Source organism: Esox lucius, chromosome 12, assembly GCF_011004845.1.
Source record: "Esox lucius isolate fEsoLuc1 chromosome 12, fEsoLuc1.pri, whole genome shotgun sequence".
NCBI lineage: Eukaryota > Metazoa > Chordata > Actinopteri > Esociformes > Esocidae > Esox > Esox lucius.
The window spans coordinates 29,621,277-29,640,856 of record NC_047580.1 but is presented as its reverse complement, the minus strand read 5'-3'; the positions used below and the strand labels follow the sequence as shown (position 1 = coordinate 29,640,856).

Sequence of the window (19,580 nt, the reverse complement as noted above, 5' to 3'; positions counted from 1 at the left end):
CGTACGCGTTAAGTCTGTTTACCGCAGGCACCGGAGTGGTGCTCGTCAGATGTTCTCAGCTCTCTCACCTCAGTTCTAGGTTACGGAGGAAAATCATGGTTTTCCAATTGGACATCGATAGCATCTCCTATTGGATGAGATAGCATCTCCCTGGTCTCTCGCAGCAGCACTGGAGGGCATAGGGTGTTCACCGACGCCTCTAAATCACTGTGATCAGCTGGCCTGTCAAGCGAGACGCTGGGCTCCGAGAGGCGGGGTTATGGGAACCTGTGAATAATGATTTTTTTCTCTCTCTCTCTCAGATGGATCCGGTTCAGAAGGCAGTGATCAACCATACCTTTGGTGTTCCATTGGTGAAGACCAAGAGGCCCATCATCTCATGCAACGTCTGCCAGATACGCTTCAACTCTGAGGTACCGTATGACTGATAGACACAGCTAACCGCCCCCCATTGACCGGGGCCAGCAGCTGTAGACCGGGGCCAGTAGCTGTAGACCAGGGCCAGCAGCTGTAGACCGGGGCCAGCAGCTGTAGACCGGGGCCAGCAGCTGTAGACCGGGGCCAGCAGCTGTAGACCGGGGCCAGTAGCTATAGACCAGGGCCAGCAGCTGTAGACCGGGGCCAGCAGCTGTAGCCCGGGGCCAGCAGCTGTAGACCGGGGCCAGCAGCTATAGACCGGGGCCAGCAGCTATAGACTGGGGCCAGCAGCTGTAGACCGGGGCCAGCAGCTATAGACTGGGGCCAGCAGCTGGAGACCGGGGCCAGCAGCTGTAGACCGGGGCCAGCAGCTGTAGACCGGGGCCAGCAGGTGTAGACCGGGGCCAGCAGCTGTAGACTGGGGCCAGCAGCTGTAGACCGGGGCCAGCAGCTTTAGACCAGATCCAGCAGCTATAGACCAGAGCCAGCAGCTGTTGATCTGCCCTCGCAAAAGGAACTTGACCCAATATCTGCTCAAGGGTTAGAGTCAGTGGTCAGTGGCAGTGAAGACACACAAAACCACACATCACCATTTTATGCTTGCCGGTTTCGAACTACATTACACAAGTGAAATGTGACAGGTATTAGCAACCCCTACCATGGCACACCAAACTCACTCCGAGCCCGACAACCTGGTAACATCTGCCAGAGAGCACCAGGGCAGCCGTCTCTGTTAGCTGTCTTCTCCCCCACATGGATGTGTTTATAGTGTTGTGTACATCTGTTGGTGTTTCTACACTTTTTGTTACTTCTGTTGTGGTTGCGGTTTGGCGATGGATGAGTTATACATAGGTATTTGTTTTCTGTATCATAAGATGCACCACAGTGTTTGTGGGCTCACATTCTAGATTTGTAATTTCTAATCATGTGAAAGCGTTTGATCTCGCCTCTGCGACATGCAAAGGGAAGATGTAAACCTCTTGGACTTTTCTATAGGTTCCAATGCAAAAGGACATGCTCAACCAAGTTCAGCTAAACTATTTCAAACAGCCTCTGAACCCATGTATGCAGTTCCAGCCCTAGAGGGTTGCTAAGCAGGGTTAGAGTGTGAAAGAGGATTTCCCTCCACATTTCAAAGAGATTTGCTCACCCCCACATCAACATGGCAAAAGAAACTTGATTAGGAATTGCTTGGGCGAATGGAAATCCATTTCACAGCATACCATGAAGTTGAAAGCTGCCTACTAAATAATTACCCATGGTGCACTGCGTTTAGATATAATGTACGAGGGAATAGGGTGCCATTTGGGATGAATTAGAAAAGATCTCTTCAGACGTTCGACCAACAGCAGTGTTTTAGGGCTTGAATATGTATTCTAATAATGTAATAATCAAATTCTACTAACTTTTGTTACATTTTTTCAGCCATAGGCTCTTTTTTACCTGGGATAGATGTATCGACATATGTAGTTGTATAATGGAATATGAATTAATTATTGTAATGTAGGCATTATGCGTTTTTTGAATAAAAAATTGGGAGTAGATTCAAGATTTCATATTAACAAGATTCTCTGAATGCTTTACACACTGCCAGGATACAAAGCATCCTTTATCTTATCCAGTGGCAAATAACAATATCCCTTTGGTCCGATGGGCTGTAGCGAAGGATTGGCCACTGGCCATCAGGGTTATACTATTCTGTGACATACAGTGTTTTTCCTTTCGGAGCCAGGGTTGACTTCCTCCCTCTGTATCCACAGCCAAACTCAGGCAAGGGGAAAAGGGAGTTCCCTTTAAAACCACGTTCAGTCGCTATAATGTGTTAGTCGAGTTTGACCCGGCATCTGAAATGTCCTGTGGCATTGACAAGTTGAGGTCCACATTTTCCCCACCGCACACCCACCCACGCCCAAGTTACAGGGACCAGGGAGTGTCCAGGGAACACATTTGTTTTCACTGAGCAGGCCTGCAATCACAGACTCATGCATGGTTTCTGTGGTACAGCACTGTACTTTTCCAGGGCTGTGTCGGCGATGAGGAACCGCCCTCCACAGGCCTTCATGGGAAACTAGGGCTGGGGAGGGCATATAAGTTTCTGGAGGTCCAAAACCTCCTCTACATCTTAACAAGGACATACCGAGGCCTGGAACACCAGGTGAGAACAATTACCAGGTGTGTCTCCGCCCTCCGGGACCAAAGATGCCTACATCTGTCCTGCATGCTGATTGGCTCAGCTGGTGAGAGTGTGTCATTGGCAGAGCCACTGGGAGGTGTACTGAAAGAGCAGGCTGTCTCAGTATAGCCATAGCCCTTACAACGCAGGAAACCTTCAGATGACAGAGGCGGGGATGTTTATGTCTGTTGTGTTTCACTTGTTGCTGGTTATTATTAAACTCAAACACCAAGTGTCAGTGGTTGTTATTTATAACAGGGAGGTTTAAAAAGACATGGTAAAAAAGATGAGGATTCAAGCTAGGTTTCCTGTCTTCATGATTTATTTACTTTATTACTTCCACATGGCATGGAGTTAACTGAAGTACACGCAGAAAGTACATTTCCAGCACAATCCTGAGTTTCAGCACTAATGGTGGCAACTCTTACTGTTACCAATAATCGCTTCACTGAGTGTGTTTTGCTAGAGGCCTGTGTGAATGTGAGCTGCTTTGGGTAAGAGCATCTGGTCAATGACTAAAACGTAAATGTCGAATGTGTGCTTTCTACATCAGGGACTACGCTATTCGAGCCACCACGTGACACAACAAAGATGACACCTCTCGCCTTACACGGCGACAAAGGCGCAAGTGTTATCCAGTATCCAATGATTAGCAGGGCCTAAACTCACCCTATATCACACTAGTGTGTGATTCCAATCTGACACACAAACATTGACACCTAATGAAAAATAAAGACCCGACTATCCCCCTGAGCAAAGCCAGCGGCTGCCCCCCGCTAGCTCTAAAACGTATCCACCCCCCCAAATCGTTTGGGTCACAAGGGGGCAAGAAGGCACTTGGTCCTGGTGCCGGGTCTGATGGGGGAACATCTGGGGGTGATGGTTCCTTCCACCGGGTGACTGGCTGGCAGCAGACGGGGGGTTGTCTGGCCCCCTCGCTCGGCTTCACTGTGCCGTCTCGTTCACGACGAGCAAGCAGAGACATGGCACCTCCCGCAGTGTCACTGGCTGTGTGTCGGCGGACTGGACTGCCAAGGAACCGACAGTTCTCAGGGTTGAGTGGGCACGCCAGGGAAACCTTCTGGATGGATCTGACTTAGCACGCCGACACGTCCTGGTCTGTGCACGTGAATCTGTCACGGACGACATGGCTATGCCGTGTTCTGAGTTGGAGGTTCCCGGGGCAGGGTTTGTGTTGCGTGAGGCGCCATGAGACATGACAGCCCGTGGACAGGATGTTGCTGGTGGATGTTACACCCCACCGTAAAATAGGATGTTACACTCTGGAAAATGGAATGTTACACTCTGGAGAGCATTGGAAATCGTAACCAGTGGTGTTTCCCCCTCCCACTGGATTCTGATCAGACTTTTTTTTAACCATCCCCAGGGCCCTGTGTTCTGACTTAGTGCTTTGTCCAGCAAGATGGGGTGGATGAAGCTAATATTATCATTGTATTCCTAATCTTAGATAAAGCCACACGTTTAATGGTAATAAATCTTTATTTGTCATTACTAGATGTAGCACCTAATCAAAAGCTCATCTCATGTTCCTCCTTCCATCTTCCCCATCACCAGATCCCATTCACGTCAGACAAGTCATTTCATGGTTCGTTGCTGCATTCATAGATTCATATTCATCTCTGTCCCTCTCCCTTTCTCCGTCTTTCTCAGTGTCCCTCCATCTATCTCCTTCTTTCCGTCTCTCTCTCTCCCTCTTACTCTCTTTACATCTCTCTCTCTCTATTTTGTCTTCCATCTCTGTCTCTATCTCTTATTATTTCTCTTTCTATTTCTCTATCTCTCTCCATCTTACTTAGTCTGTTTTTCTGTCCCCCCTCCTGTCTTCCTCTCCCCTGCCTCGCATCATGCAGCGTTATTTACAGTGCGGAAAGCCACAAATTGAATGCCACTTCTTATCATAAGACGCATTCGTCAAGAGCCCCGGCTTAAGGCCCTGTTCTCTGACAGCCCCTGGGAGGAAGGTGAGGGAGGTGGGAGAGATGGGGGAGGGAGGAGGTGGGGGGAGGGGTGTTGTGGCTTCGTCCCCCAGTGTCCCTAATAAGGAAGTGTTTGGGGCTTCGGGGCGTAGAGATTCTGTGAAAACGAAAACGATGGACGGCGTGTTGCCAGCTCTTCGTGTGGGACCGGTAACCTTGCAATGACATTGCATTCTGGTGTCCCACTGCACTGGTCAAGCTCTCCTGACCAAGCGGTCCTGACCAAGCGGTCCTGACCAAGCGGTCCTGACTAAGCGGTCCTGACTAAGTGGTCCTGACCAAGCGGTCCTGACCAAGCGGTCCTGACTAAGCGGTCCTGACCAAGCGGTCCTGACCAAACAGTCTCGGTCCTGCGTCTCTCCTCTCCGGGCTCCTATCAAGCAGCAGCTGGATGGTAAATCTTATCTTTTAATAAGATGTGTAGATACTTTCGGTTCGTCCTTCAAGTGTTCCTCATGTCCTTGTCTCGGTATCTCATTTGACAGCCCCTTCTTCATTTACCACATAGCTATTTCTGCCAAACCCTAACCCCCTTATTTCTATTTCTCCCTCCCTTCATTCTCTCTTAACCCCCTCTGTCTTTCCATCCAGAAACTCATGACCATCTGCCTGGTGATCCTACGCTTCGGCCGTAGAGGTTATGAAAGCCTCCACCCGTGTGTGTGTGTGTGTGTTTGTGTGCGCGCGTATGCATACATGTGCCTCCATCACAGTTCTGCTCCAACCACAGAGCCATTAATCTCCCTTCATTCCTACCATCTCGAGGCTTTGTCCGGTTTTAGATGTTCTCCTCAACCCCCCCCCCCCCCTCCCCCAGCAGTGATAAGCAGAGTAGACTGGCACCTCCTTAAGGGCCCAAAGTTGGTCGCCACAGCCAGTGATGCCCAGACCACAGGAGGCTAACACTACCGGACCAGACGAACGCGTTATGTCGTTGGTACGTCATCAGACCTAGCAGGACTCCAGTACTTGATTCCTTTTCCGCCGGCCACTATGCCACCCAATGCCACCTTTGTGCCGCCGGCCACACCGTTGCAACTAACCTCAAGGCATGTTAACTGCGCACGTCTTCAGCCATCGCAGCCACAGAGACAGCCTTTCTGCGATCCATCACGCCGCCATCCCCTCTCTCGTCCAGCTAGCTCCCTCCTCTCTTGTCCTGTGCGACCCTGTCCCAGGCCCCTCGCTGGTGGGTGATGTGATTTGGTGAATGCCTTTCATCTGCTGCAGCTGTCAACGGCTCTCCAGACCTTTCTAAACAGTTACACACCATAAGCCCCCTACTTAATAATCCCCATCATCATCTTGATCCAATAATTATTTGCCGGTCCAATGTATAAATGACACACTCAAACACACGCACGCTCAAACACATGCACACACACACACTCGTCAACATTCCAGGGGCTTTGGTCAGGCTGTTTTCAGCCTGTTAGCTGCCAGATTATCTGTCTGAAGGGCTCACAGATGTACAAAGCGGAGGGGCAATGAGGGGTTTTGCATGTGTGTGTGTGTGTGAGCAAAACCTTGTGGTAAAAATCAGATGATAATGAGAACAGCTTCTCTGGTTGCCTTTCTAGAAACATCCCTGTGATGTCAGTGTCACGTCCCTGTCACTCTGTCCTAACTAAGACAAGATGAAGCAGATGCCGTCTGAGAGCCCAGTAGTCAAACTTTTGCGTTTTTAAAAATACTTTCTAGTAGAAATCCAGTTTTCCACATGAGGAATCATCCTACAACTAAATCATCCTAAAGCTAAGACACCTGGGGAACACTGTCAACTCAGATAATCGTCACAAAAAACGAAATGAATATGTTAACTGCATGATAAAAAAAACAAAAACGTAAATGACATAATTCTGCACGAGCACGATCATTTGGCCCATATGGCGGCATTGTATTTTGTGTCAGAAAGCCGCGTTGACGGCGTGCAGTCATCACCGTGCTGAGCCTATCCGTGGCTAATGTCCCCAGCTGCACTCCTGTTATGGTGACGGATGACGGGTGACGGATGACGGATGACTCCCCTGATGTTTACCACTGAACAGACGTGCTTCAACGGGAGATTGAAACAAAACAGTGCTACGGTAACGGATACTTCGGTTGTGTACCTTTCCCCGCCCTTTATGATGCATCCGATACGCCAGCACATCCAGTATCACACCGAGGGCAGCACATGCCTACCGCTCGGTGGCGTGTATGACCCCCTCAAACTCAAGTCTTACCCTACGACGTCCGCAGCCTGCTGGTTTTCTGCTCGACCTAATCTTTACGTGCGACCACCTGGTCTGCCGGTTCTGAATCGATCCCTGATTAGAGGGTCGCCATGAAAAATAAAAGACTGGAAATGGGTTCATGGTCTTATAGGCTGTTGTCTGGCCAAGTTATGGGTGTTTGTTTATGCCTTCCACTGATAATGTACAGTGTGGAGGGGTTTGTATATTGTGGGAGGGGTTTGTTTACTAAGATATGATTATGTAGATGCTGTGGGAGGGGGTTGGATTTTGTGGGAGGGGTTTGTGTACTGTGGGAAGGGGGTTGTATACTGTGGGAGGGGTTTACAAACTATGGGAGGGTTTGTACACTGTGGGAGGGGTTTGTTTTTTGTGGGAGCGGTTTGTATACTGTGGGAAGGGGGTTGTATATTGTGGGGAGGGGGTGTAAACTATGGGAGGGGTTTGTGCACTGTGGGAGGGGTTTGTATACTGTGGGAGGGGTTTGAAAACTATGGGAGGGTTTGTACACGATGGGAGGGGTTTGTATACTGTGGGAAGTGGGTTGTACACTATGGGAGGGGTTTGTATACTGTTGAAGGAGTTTGTAAACTATGGGAGGGGTTTTTACACTCTGGGAGTTTTTTTTTAAACAATGGGAGGGTTTGTACACTATGGGAGGGGTTTGTATACTGTGGGAAGTGGGTTGTACACTATGGGAGGGGTTTGTATACTGTGGAAGGGGTTTGTATACAGTGTTATAGGTTGAGGTATAGGGTAGGAGGATCTGATGTGTGAGGGGGCCCCTGACCTGTTGAACCTCTTGGGATAATAACATGGCTGGAGTCTTGAAGAGCTGATGGCTTTGGAGCCTGGAATTCTTGTTGCCCTGGAGGATTATTCTGGGTGTTATGTGGAGGCATGATGGATACTGATAACTGCATTAGGTCCAGGATTCTCCTTGATCCAGGAAAAATCCTGTCTCTATAGCCTTGGTCAGTGGTGGTCAACTTACCCTAGGGGATCCAGAGCCGGCTGGTTTTCTGTTCTACCTGATAATTGATGGCACCCACCTGGTGCCCCAGGTCTGAATTAGCCCCTGGTTACAGGGACATAATTATGAGACAACTGTGAAACTGCTTTTGAGGTGGGAGTTTGAAAATGTGGTGCTGTTGTCCAGCTGCCTGACGAGGATCAGTGGTTAGATCACCAGTTACAGTCTGTTCCTCTATCCGGGATCATGACTTAACTGGGGCCTTGGAGGCTGGCAGAGGGAATCCCTGCTGTTATGGAGCCTTCAAGAAGTGACAATTAAGCAAGCCTGTGGCTACAGTACTTGTGTAGACTGGGCTAGTTGAAAATCAACCAAACAAGCCTGCCATCAGTTAAATGTTTTTTTTTTTTAAATGACAATTTAAAGTTTTGGACCTGGGTTGTGAAAAATCTGTTTGCTAGCCTGGCCAACTGGTGCTCAAGCTCCCTGAATTCCATCCCCAGGCTAGAAAGAGAGGAGATGAGATGAGGAAAGAATGGGCACAGGACTGAGACAAGGATTAGGGCGAGAAGGTTTTCCTGGAGCAGGGGATATCACTTGAGGAGTCCAAAGACAGAGAGAGAGAGAGGAGAAACTAGCTGCTGAGTGTCAGTGATCAGAACATCTGTTATAGTATCTCCTACTCCTCCATCCGCAATCTCTCTTCCTAACCCTCAGTCCACAGGGTCCAATTCAGAGGACCCTGCTGGTGTAGAAGTATATGCGACCCATAAGTATGCATAAGTGCAAAGAAATACAGTGAACAGAAGTACATTTTTAATCTGTTCTTTTCACTCTCATCTTGTGACTTGGTTCCTATCTGATAGGTGAAATCCAGAGATCACCAAAAGACCATCCTGTAAGCTTGTATATAGGCTGCTCTGCTATCTCTTCTAGTGTCTAGTAACCCCGGTGCATGTTAATAAATAGCACACAAGACACCAAACTTTATTACTGTGTGTGTGTGTGTGTGTGTGTGAGATCATGGATTTTCACCCTGCCTGTATCCATCCATTCAGGAGAATGTTACTATATTCACCTGTTGTTGTGGTCACAGCTAAATACTCTCAATTTAGTTTCAGTTTCAAGGGGGTTATTGGCATGGAAAACATGTTTACACTGTCAAAGCAAGTGGAAAATACGAAATATTGAATAAAATAGCAAAACTATTTGATTCTCTCTCTCCCTCTCTCCTCAGAGCCAGGCAGAAGCCCACTACAAAGGAAACCGCCACGCTCGAAGAGTCAAAGGCATCGAGACCTCCAAGAGTCGCCCCCAGGAGGGTGAGAAGATGGCCCCATCTGTACCCCCCACCTCCACCCCTGGAACCCCAACAGTTGCCCCTGACATCAGTGACCCCTGCAGTCCAGGTAGTACTATGACAGTGAGAGGACCCCACCCCCAAACATAAAAAAAGAGTGCAAACATTCAGAATTTATCCAAACACCACTGGGTCTCAAAACAGGCTGGGTACTAACCATACCCTACAGAGTTCCATCAGTCCCAGGCTGGGTACTAACCATACCCTACAGAGTTCCATCAGTCCCAGGCTGGGTACTAACCATACCCTACAGAGTTCCATCAGTCCCAGGCTGGGTACTAACCATACCCTACAGAGTTCTATCAGTCCCAGGCTGGGTACTAAACATACCCTACAGAGATCCATCAGTCCCAGGCTGGGTACTAACCATACCCTACAGAGTTCTATCAGTCCCAGGCTGGGTACTAACCATACCCTACAGAGATCCATCAGTCCCAGGCTGGGTACTAACCATACCCTACAGAGATCCATCAGTCCCAGGCTGGGTACTAACCATACCCTACAGAGATCCATCAGTCCCAGGCTGGGTACTAACCATACCCTACAGAGTTCTATCAGTCCCAGGCTGGGTACTAAACATACCCTACAGAGTTCCATCAGTCCCAGGCTGGGTACTAACCATACCCTACAGAGTTCCATCAGTCCCAGGCTGGGTACTAACCATAAACCAAGGTGCTCCATGGTCTGCTATAAATAGCAGCCCATAGAGAAACAAATAGAGCAGTACGGCCTTAGGCGGATGTGAATAGCTCTACTATGAAGGTATAGCACCGTGATTACATGGGCCTTGTCGTCTGTTGTTCTTCTCAGTGCACGGCTCCTCTCTATGTATGTGGTCTGACCTTGGCCGATTCCCACCGGCACAGCAACAGCAAAGAACCACAAAGTCACATCTACTATGTCACTGCTGTCCCCACTGGACCTGAAATGACAAATATGCCGGAAAGAGGTTGGGTCAAAAACACAGAGGCTGTCTCAGCAAGGATTTAGAAAGGGGAGTTATATTTGGCTTTTCGTTCCTGCAGAACCTAGCTCCAAGTTCAAATAGTTTGGAAATACGTACATTCCTTCCTTGGTTGCTCAGAGTAACCGTTGATTTGATACTGGATCGGTTAATACTGTGTTGTGGAAACCCCCCTTTTCACCGACCAAAACATTTCACGGTATGGATAAGTGAACCAAGAAGGACTCATTTTGAGTAATTCAGTATTGGAACAGGACCATCAAACAGAGATGGCAGATTAGCCCATTGCCACGGAGACGCAGGAGGAGCACATGACGGAAAACATCCCCCTCCAGCCAGCAGGTTGATCTGGGGACAGCGGCATGCTTGTCCAAGCTGAAATGATGCTGTGAAGTACTTCTTCAGAGGAATCTCTTGTACTATTAATGCTCTGTCCTGTCACAACAGGAAAATGCTTCTATAACATCGGTCCTGTTGAGAAGCATGCTGGGGTCATTGTCATGTGTGTGGTATGTAAGACAGCACAAACAAGTCCTGGATGAGACTAGCCACAGTATCTCGAACTTATCCTCAGAGAAACAGACAGCGACTTGACAGAATTACAACACAGGGCAGCTTTTCCAGGGCTGTCACACCTTGGGCCTGGTGGCAGTGTTTCTAGTTACGGGTGATGTATTTGGAGTGATCAAAATGATTTGTCACCTTCTGAAAAGGAATAGGGGTGGCAGGGGAGAAAAGAGGTCACGAAGTGACTATGACAGAGGGAAAGAGAGAGGGAGAGAGGGAGGGAGAGAGAGAGAGTGAGGGAGAGAGAAAGAGGGAGAGAGTAAGGGAGGGAATCAGAGACTGATTGAGACGGACAGACAGAAATGGCGTTAACAGAGGAAGAGTAAGATGCGTGAGCTGTTAGACAACACCTAATGATAGAAAGATCATGACTGAGCTTTAATATTTAAAATGCAATATGTAGTCTTTTTCCGGCAGGTTACTGGTGACACAGGTTGGTTGGAACAGATGACTCTTGAGAGGGTTCTTGCGCTCTCCTGCTCTCTATCTTTCTCTGTCACTGGGAGGCCAGTCTCTTGCTTCCTCTCTCCTGGTCTGTCGCTCATTCCCTCACTCTCTTTATTACTTCTTCAGTCTTTGACCTTCTCTGTCTCTCAATCCAGAACTTTCCATTGCCTCACAGTCACCAGTCTCAGTCAGTCCCTCAGTCCCTCCCTGGATCAAACAATTAGGAATGAAAGAGTTAGGGCATATTTTGGAACCTTGTCAGAGGGGCATTTGAAAAGGTTCTCCGGATATCTCAATCAACGTTTTAGTCATTTAACAGATGCTCTAATCCAGAAAAACTACTTTTTCTAGTTTTTCATTCTGGTCCTCAGTGGGAATCATAAAGACAACCCTGGCGTTGCAAGTGCCTTGCTTTTCCCATCTGAGCAACCTCGTAAAAAGCAGAAAACACTTTTTACTAGATAAAATTTCACTACAGGAACACAGAGCTGGTGGCATCAAACCACGCTGAAACCAAAATGTAGACGACAATTACAAAGCTACAGTGTAATAAAACAGTGGGTGAAAAGCTTCACGTTGTGATGTGGCTGGTCTCTTCTTTCCAACAAGTGGGTTTTTACATCTTTCTTGCACCGCCATTTCCACTGACCCCCAGCCCTAATACAATTTCCAAACTACTCGGCCAAACAGAGACCAGACTGACCTGTTTATGCATTCCACCATATTGTTTCTGTTACCATACTTTAAACTTTATGTGAAAAGGAAGTCACACAGCCTCATGGGGTGATATGTCACCTATACTCACACAGCCTCATGGGGTGATATGTCACCTATACTCACACAGCCTCACGGGGTCATATGTCACCTATACTCACACATTCTCACGGGGTGATATGTCACCTATACTCACACCCTCACCAGATGATATGTCACCTATACTCACACAGCCTCACAGGGTGATATGTCACCTATACTCACACAGCCTCACGGGGTGATATGTCACCTATACTCACACAGCCTCACGGGGTGATATGTCACCTATACTCACACAGCCTCACGGGGTGATATGTCACCTATACTCACACAGCCTCACGGGGTGATATGTCACCTATACTCACACAGCCTCACAGGGTGATATGTCACCTATACTCACACAGCCTCACAGGGTGATATGTCACCTATACTCACACAGCCTCACGGGGTGATATGTCACCTATACTCACACAGCCTCACGGGGTGATATGTCACCTATACTCACACAGCCTCACGGGGTGATATGTCACCTATACTCACACCCTCACCAGATGATATGTCACCTATACTCACACAGCCTCACAGGGTGATATGTCACCTATACTCACACAGCCTCATGGGTTGATATGTCACCTATACTCACACAGCCTCACGGGGTGATATGTCACCTATACTCACACCCTCACCAGATGATATGTCACCTATACTCACACAGCCTCACAGGGTGATATGTCACCTATACTCACACAGCCTCACGGGGTGATATGTCACCTATACTCACACAGCCTCACGGGGTGATATGTCACCTATACTCACACCCTCACCAGATGATATGTCACCTATACTCACACAGCCTCATGGGTTGATATGTCACCTATACTCACACAAACTCACAGGGTGCTTTGTAGCCTACAGAAACACGACCTCTAGCCCTCTGCACAGAAATACGATATCAGAACTCTACGCTCAATAAAACGATCAAATCTCTTCTATAAAGCCCTTTTAACATCAGACGTTGTTGTGAAGTGCTTATATGGTTGACCAGCCTAAAAACCCTGAAGAGTTACCAGTATGATGTTGAAGCACAGTGGCTTAAAAAAAGAAAATGGCTTTACAGAGGAGCCAGGCTCTGAGGACTGGGTGTGCTTGGTGGAGATTGGATTTTTCCGGAACATGTTCAAAGGTTCATGATGCTCAGAAGGGGTTTCGGGGGGTTGCAGGCCAGCACCTCCAGAAGCAACACTGGTGAGGCACTTAACATTCAGAGAGTGGCTGTCTTTCTTCGTCCCAAGGACTGTAGGGTGGCAAAACTCAGATGACTTTCCCCGCATTTTTCAGAAATCCTGTCAGGAATATTCCTGGAATACTGAGAGAATAAGCAGGATATTGGGCTCTTCAAAAACAGGATTCCTGGAAAACCTGTAACATTTTATGTTGTTACCCGAATCCTACCACGTTATTTCAGTGTTTTCGTAGCTCTTATGGCATTGACCAGCCACTTGAGCCATCAGACTAGGTCAAAAGGATGGCATGATGGTAAGACGAGACATTTTGAAGTATTGAACAGGCTCCATTCAGCAGTGATTTGGTGTTCTTGTAGCTTTGCCAAGCCACACCAACCTGTGCTGATCCATGTTGATTATGCATCAATGATGATTCGGTAGTGGTTTGGTCAGGTGAATTGGCACGATAGCCAAAAAAAAAGGCTTAACAGGCCAATCCGACCATGTCTGACGATATCATGCTGTCACGCAAGGTCCAGCGCACTCCGGCCTCAATGAATTCTGGCCTTGAGAGACTTCCCCGAGGAAAGCCGAGCAAAAACAATCCAGGCGTGATCTAAATGTGTAAGCAAATACATGTGAAAGAATGTCTCCATCTAAGACGCTTTCTCATGACATTAGACCTTCAGCCGTCTTGTGTGTGTGTGTGTGTGTGTGTGTATCTATGCCTGTGCATGTGTTTAATGCAATCCCATAGTTTGACAACATCAGCTCGGTGTGAGAGGGACATACAGGCCCTGTGAAGCCCAGCAGCTGTGGTCCCGGCTGGTGTATGTTGCAGCTGGATTCTGGGTGGGTCTGTCCAGAGGGTCACGGCCGTTCACATACTGGGGGCCCGAAAACATTACACACACGCACGTCATGCAAACACAAACATGCTACATACATGGATGCCCAAAAGTGCGTAGGCAAAAGCACACGCATAAACATACAAAAAAATACACTTGAGGGAAGTTAATGCGCACACACACACACACACACACACACACACACGCAAACATATTTACACTGTGGTCTGTGGTCAGGGAGGGGGAGAGGAGAGAACAGTAATTCCCACGCTTCAGCGGAACAAGGCTACTGTCATGCTGGTTCTGTGTTAATGTCTACGCATTGCGTCCAAAGACAGTTCTACTCTACGGGGGGCTTTGAGTTGACAGGGCTTGGATTGTGTTCTGTTGAAATGTACAATATTTTATTGTATGTTATGTAATATTAAAATATAAGACACTGCGTAAATACTAACTAAATACTAACTGTGTTAGTGTATGTGTCTATTTGTAAAATGTAATGAAGTCTAATTAATGTGTATTGGCGATTTTAATGGAAAGTTTTCTAACAATAGACACATTCCAGGTGCAATATTCAGTGGATTGGTTCTATGGGATTGTTGTTGTTGTGCTATGCTGAGATCAGAAAGGGGCCCTTGAGGGACTGTGCAGGAAAACCCTGAGGTTGGTTTCTGGTCAATAGTTCTCCAGAGAGTAGGCCTTAAGCCCTCTGGGTTTGGCAGCGGCAGAAGAGGTTTTGGCAGAAGGGTTTGTCTGGACCCATATTATTCATGAACAGGCCAAGGCTAAAATAGCTGTGTGCATGAAGTGTAGCAATTTTCCTATTCCTCCTCTGTGCAAACTACTTTGCCCGTCTTTCGCCTCCCTTGTCCGCCTAGTCTTCCTCTGCATCCTCCTCCTCTTCCTCCTTTGCCTCGCCCTCCCCTCTCTGTTAGTCCCTCCCTCTCTGGGGACCGGCCCCCGTTGAACCCACCCCTCACACGGTTTTGACCATGGTGTGATAGCTTGAACTATACTCCACCCCTCCCACCGCAACCCCCCCCCCCCCCAAGGTTAATCAGACAGATTACCTTCAAGTGAGGGATGAAGTGTCAATGCAGTATGCTTCCCAGGCTGTAGTGTTGGTTCTGGAGGGTCAACAGTGCTGGATTTTTAATAGTCAATCCGTTTGTCTGTGTTTACATTCTTGATGTTCGCTATAAAATGGAAGAGTTTAATGGTGGTCTATAACTTCTACACTTCACTGTGTGTGTGTGTGTGTGTGTCTTAGTCTGAGGTGGGAATGCAGCCAGATAGAGAGAGGACACCGATCCATAATGAATGATGCTGAGTGTTCATAAGGACAGAGTCAGGTTTCCGACTCATTAATCATTTAGGATGGCACAGAGAGGAGAGAGCTAAAGGGGCGCAGGCAGTGTACCCTACCACCATCACCCCAGACAACCAGGGGGGGAGCTGAAGGGGCTCAGTTGGTGTACCCCACCACCATCACCCCAGACAACCAGAGGGCTGAGACGGCTGCAGTCGTCAGGCTCTCCTATAACAGCGACACCTAACCATAGACAGGGATACAGCCCTATAACCTTGACGCGACTGGGGTTAGTGGGCCGGAAGGGCACCTTTCTCCCCTTTAACAAAATTAACCTAACGGCTGGGGGTGCACTCTATCAATCAAATGTATATATAAAGCCTTTTTTACAACAGCACAAAGTGCTTTTACAAAACACCCGGCCTTAAACCCCAAGGACCAAACAACTACAGTGTTGAATTTCAGTGGCTAGGAAAAAGGCAAACATTTAGGAAGAAACATATAGAGGAACCAGGCTCAGAGCGGTGGCCAGTCCTCTTCTGGCTGTGCCAGGTGAGCATTTTAAGAGTACATGTTTTAATGATTAATAAATGCATGTGGGCTGAGTTCAGAGTCTATTTAAACCTAGTCCAGGTCAGAAGCATGACGGACAAGGACAGGGACAACACGGGGTGGGGGGGTCAGTAGAGTGGCAGCTGAAATCATCAGGTATCATCTTGATCTGCAACACAACCAGGAGGACTTTGGACAGGAACAGCAGTGAGTCCTTCAAGCCTGGTACTCTGGAGGTGTGGGCCAAGACCTCATGTCCTCTTAAGTTTAAACAGAGCAGGAGACAATGAATATTTAGAAAATGTATTCCTTAGATCTACAAGGATTTACAGTGGAAAAGAACAGGGCCCAACAGGCAGGAAATCAATCCACCCACATTGCCAAGCATCAGCCAAAGGGACACCAACCAACCGCAACCACCCTGAAATGGAGTATTGCCAGCAGAGTTCAACCTTGGGCGCAACAGTGAGGCAACAACAAGCCAGTGACTACGTCCCTGAATGGCATTGGAGGGAGGGCATCCCAGTGGCGATGAGAGCCCACCTGGCAAGACAGCAAGGGTGGACAGTATCAAGCTATTCTGGTCACTTTCACGCCCCTGGGCCAGACTACACTTAATCATAGACCATGCTGAAGAGATGAGTCTTTAGTAGACACTTGGAAGTTTACACCGAGTTTGCACATCGAACCTTAGGTGGAAGAATATCCAACAGTAGTGGAGCTCTGTGAGAGAAAGCCCTGCTTTCGGCTGTTAGTTTAGAAATTCTAGGTACAGTTAGAAGGCCTGCGTCTTGCGATCTAAGGTTACGTGTAGGTATGTTTGGCTGGATAATTTCAGTGAGGTAGGTAGGAGCAAGTCCATGTAATGCTTTATAGGTTAACAGTAAAACCTTAAAATCGGCCCTAACCCTAACAGGGTCAGTATAAAGAGGCTAGTACTGGAGTAATGTGTTCTAATTTTTTGTTCTAGTTAGGATTCTATCAGCCGTGTTCAGCACTAATTGAAGTGTATTTATTGATTTATCAGGGTAACTGGAAAGAAGAGCATTGCAGTAATCTAATCTAGAAGTAACATAACCATGCAGTTTTTCTGCCTCAGTTTTTGATAAAAAGTTTCAGATTTTTGGCAATGTTCGATATAACCGAGGTGAAAATAAGCAACTCTTGAGACACATTTCATATGTTCATCAAAGGAGAGGTCAGGGTCAAGGGTAATGCCGAGGTTTCTTACAGTTTTTTGGGATACGACCATGCAGCCGTCGAGGTTCACAGTGAGATCTGCCAACAAAACTCTTTGTTTTTCTTGTGTCCTTAAACAAGCATTTCTGTTTTTCTTGAGTTTAAAAGCAAACATTTCTCTGCCATCCACTTCCTAACATCTGAAACACATGCTTCCAAAGTAGCTAGATTTAGAGCTTCTCCAAGCCTCATCGAAATATACAACATTGTGTCATCAGCATAACAGTGAAAAGTGACGTTGTTGGCTCGTCTATCCCACTGGTCTGACCAGCCAACAATCCCAGTAGGGTTTAGTTCACCCAGAACAGATACAGAATACCACAGAAATCATAAATTCATTTAAAAATCAAAGGCCAAGTCAACATCTTTGTGTTAGTCATGTATCTTGGTTACTGTATGGTAGAGAGACATTGCCTCCACTGGAACGGAGCCCTTGGTCTTTTGTCTTAGGAGGTGAAGATGATCAGCAAATATCGGTCTATAGTAGCAGTCATTTCAGACTGGGCTGTTGGAGTAAGAATTCGGGAATGTTTTTTATTGTATTATTATTTATTATTAGCATTTGCTGTTTGTTTTTGTTTTTTTAGAGGATAACAATCTTTTTTGCTATGTTAATGTGGTGAAAAGGGTTTTTCCAACATTGCATTGTGTTATTCGAAAACATTCATCTATATTCATTTGGTATCCCACTCATTTTTTTCTTCATTTGTAATGTCTGTTATATAAGCAGCAGATACATACCTGCTTTTCTTCTGTAACATAAGCCTTTTTTAACCCAGGTTCTGCCTCCCACCTCATCCCTCCTACTTTGCGCGTTCTAGATATCTACAGCTGTTCTATCCACTCTTCCACCACACTACAACCCTGCCGGACTGAATTCATTACACTAGCCTGTACTCGTCTAAAAGAGTGTTCCCAACTTAGAATCCTAAAAGCCCTCCTGATACTTGGTCTAGCCACAGTGAGTACCTTGGAAGACTTGTGAGACCTCAGACATCCTGGTAAAACATTTTATAAGGGGGCTCTACAGCAGTACAGCAGGCTGAGTAAATTTCAGCTTTTTACATCATCAGTTATATTCTGGAGGCAGATTGGCCCCCATGGCAGGAATGATTTGATGGTTTGGCTCGTCAGTGAGGGCATTTTAAAACAAGCTGCATTCTCCAACAGGACATTTTGCGTTGGCACTTGTCACTACCCTAAACTTGAGCCCTAACAGGAACCATAAATCAAATCAAATTATATTTTTCACATGCATAGTTAATAAATACTGGTTCAAAAAATGAAAAGCTTACTTACTGAGCATTAATGTAGGATGAAATAAATTAATATTGCAAAACTACTAGAGATAAAGTATATGCTTAAAGATAAGAAATAAATCAAAGAATATCAATATCAATAATTATTTGAGTGACAGTAATTGTGCTATTCACATGGACTACCAGTAGTGAAATGGTATATTTGGTAAACCTTAGGTGCAACAGAATTCAGTTTCCCTGCATTAATGCCCCTTGCTGCTAGGAGGGCCACCTCTGGGTGTGCCTTTTCTAGTGTCCTAATGTCTCTAAACCTCTGGGTGGGCCTTTTCTATTGTCCTAATGTTTTCTACACATCTAGGTGGGCCTTTTCTAGTGTCTTTATGTCTCTAAACACCTCTGTGAGTGCCTATTCTAGTGTCTATATGTATAGCTCCTGATAGGCCTTCTGTTGGTTTGTGGTTGGGTCTATACAACAGTATTTTTTGTTAAGAACTTGCTCTGTAGATTAACAAACTCAGGCTACCATAAAGGTTAGATTCCCTTAACATAGATGCGCACCAGCTGAATTTTCTTTTTTTCAATTTCCTTGGCTGGTCATGATGATAGCGAGAAACCAGCGTGATATACTGCATGATAATATCCTTGATCAACCCGTAATTCTGAAGAGAAGAGAAAATTACAGCTCTTCAGGTCCTGTTGATTGCTAGTCTTGTGCATAACTCGTGACTCAACAGGTTGGGAAAACATTGATTCAACACCTCCTCTTATCATCGTCAGCCTGCAGAACAGCATTCATTGCGGAATAAATCAACCGGCTTGTTGTCGTCTCTCTGTCCAAACTAAGCCTTCCTGTACCTCTGCATATCCTCACTGGAATTAGCAACATATATGTACTGAGTACTGTAAAGCATCTGGTTATAGTGTGCGTGTGTGTGTGTGTGTGTGTGTGTGTGTGTGTGTGTGTGTGTGTGTGTACATAAATTCACGTGCCTGTGGTTTTTTCCCATTTCCTCTATAAGTGAAGGTAATGCAACACGTTTTTACTTGGCTGCTATTAGAAGAGCCGATCGATTTTGGATCAGATGACTTGTTCTCTTGTGCTCAGAATCAAGTTCAAGTTAATAATAGCTCCATGGTAACCTCAGACACACGTGCACGGATATCCATTTTTGGAATTATAAATGAACAAAATACAGTATTGATTATTGGGGAATATAACCTGGAATTGCTTCAGTATCTAAATTCAAGTTCATTCCCAATTAGAA

General features: G+C 46.6%; 1 protein-coding gene across 5 annotated transcripts in view; it reads left to right on the top strand.

The window, feature by feature from the left end:
• znf385a (zinc finger protein 385A) overlaps positions 1-19,580 on the top strand; it is a 102,711-nt gene that overhangs the window by 72,345 nt on the left and 10,786 nt on the right. For all 5 annotated transcript variants that reach the window (XM_020051554.2, XM_020051553.3, XM_010875103.3 and 2 more), the window contains 2 exons: positions 303-413; positions 9,032-9,203. In XM_020051554.2, coding sequence (XP_019907113.1) covers positions 303-413; positions 9,032-9,203 — 283 coding nt within the window. The remainder of the gene's footprint in view (positions 1-302; positions 414-9,031; positions 9,204-19,580) is intronic.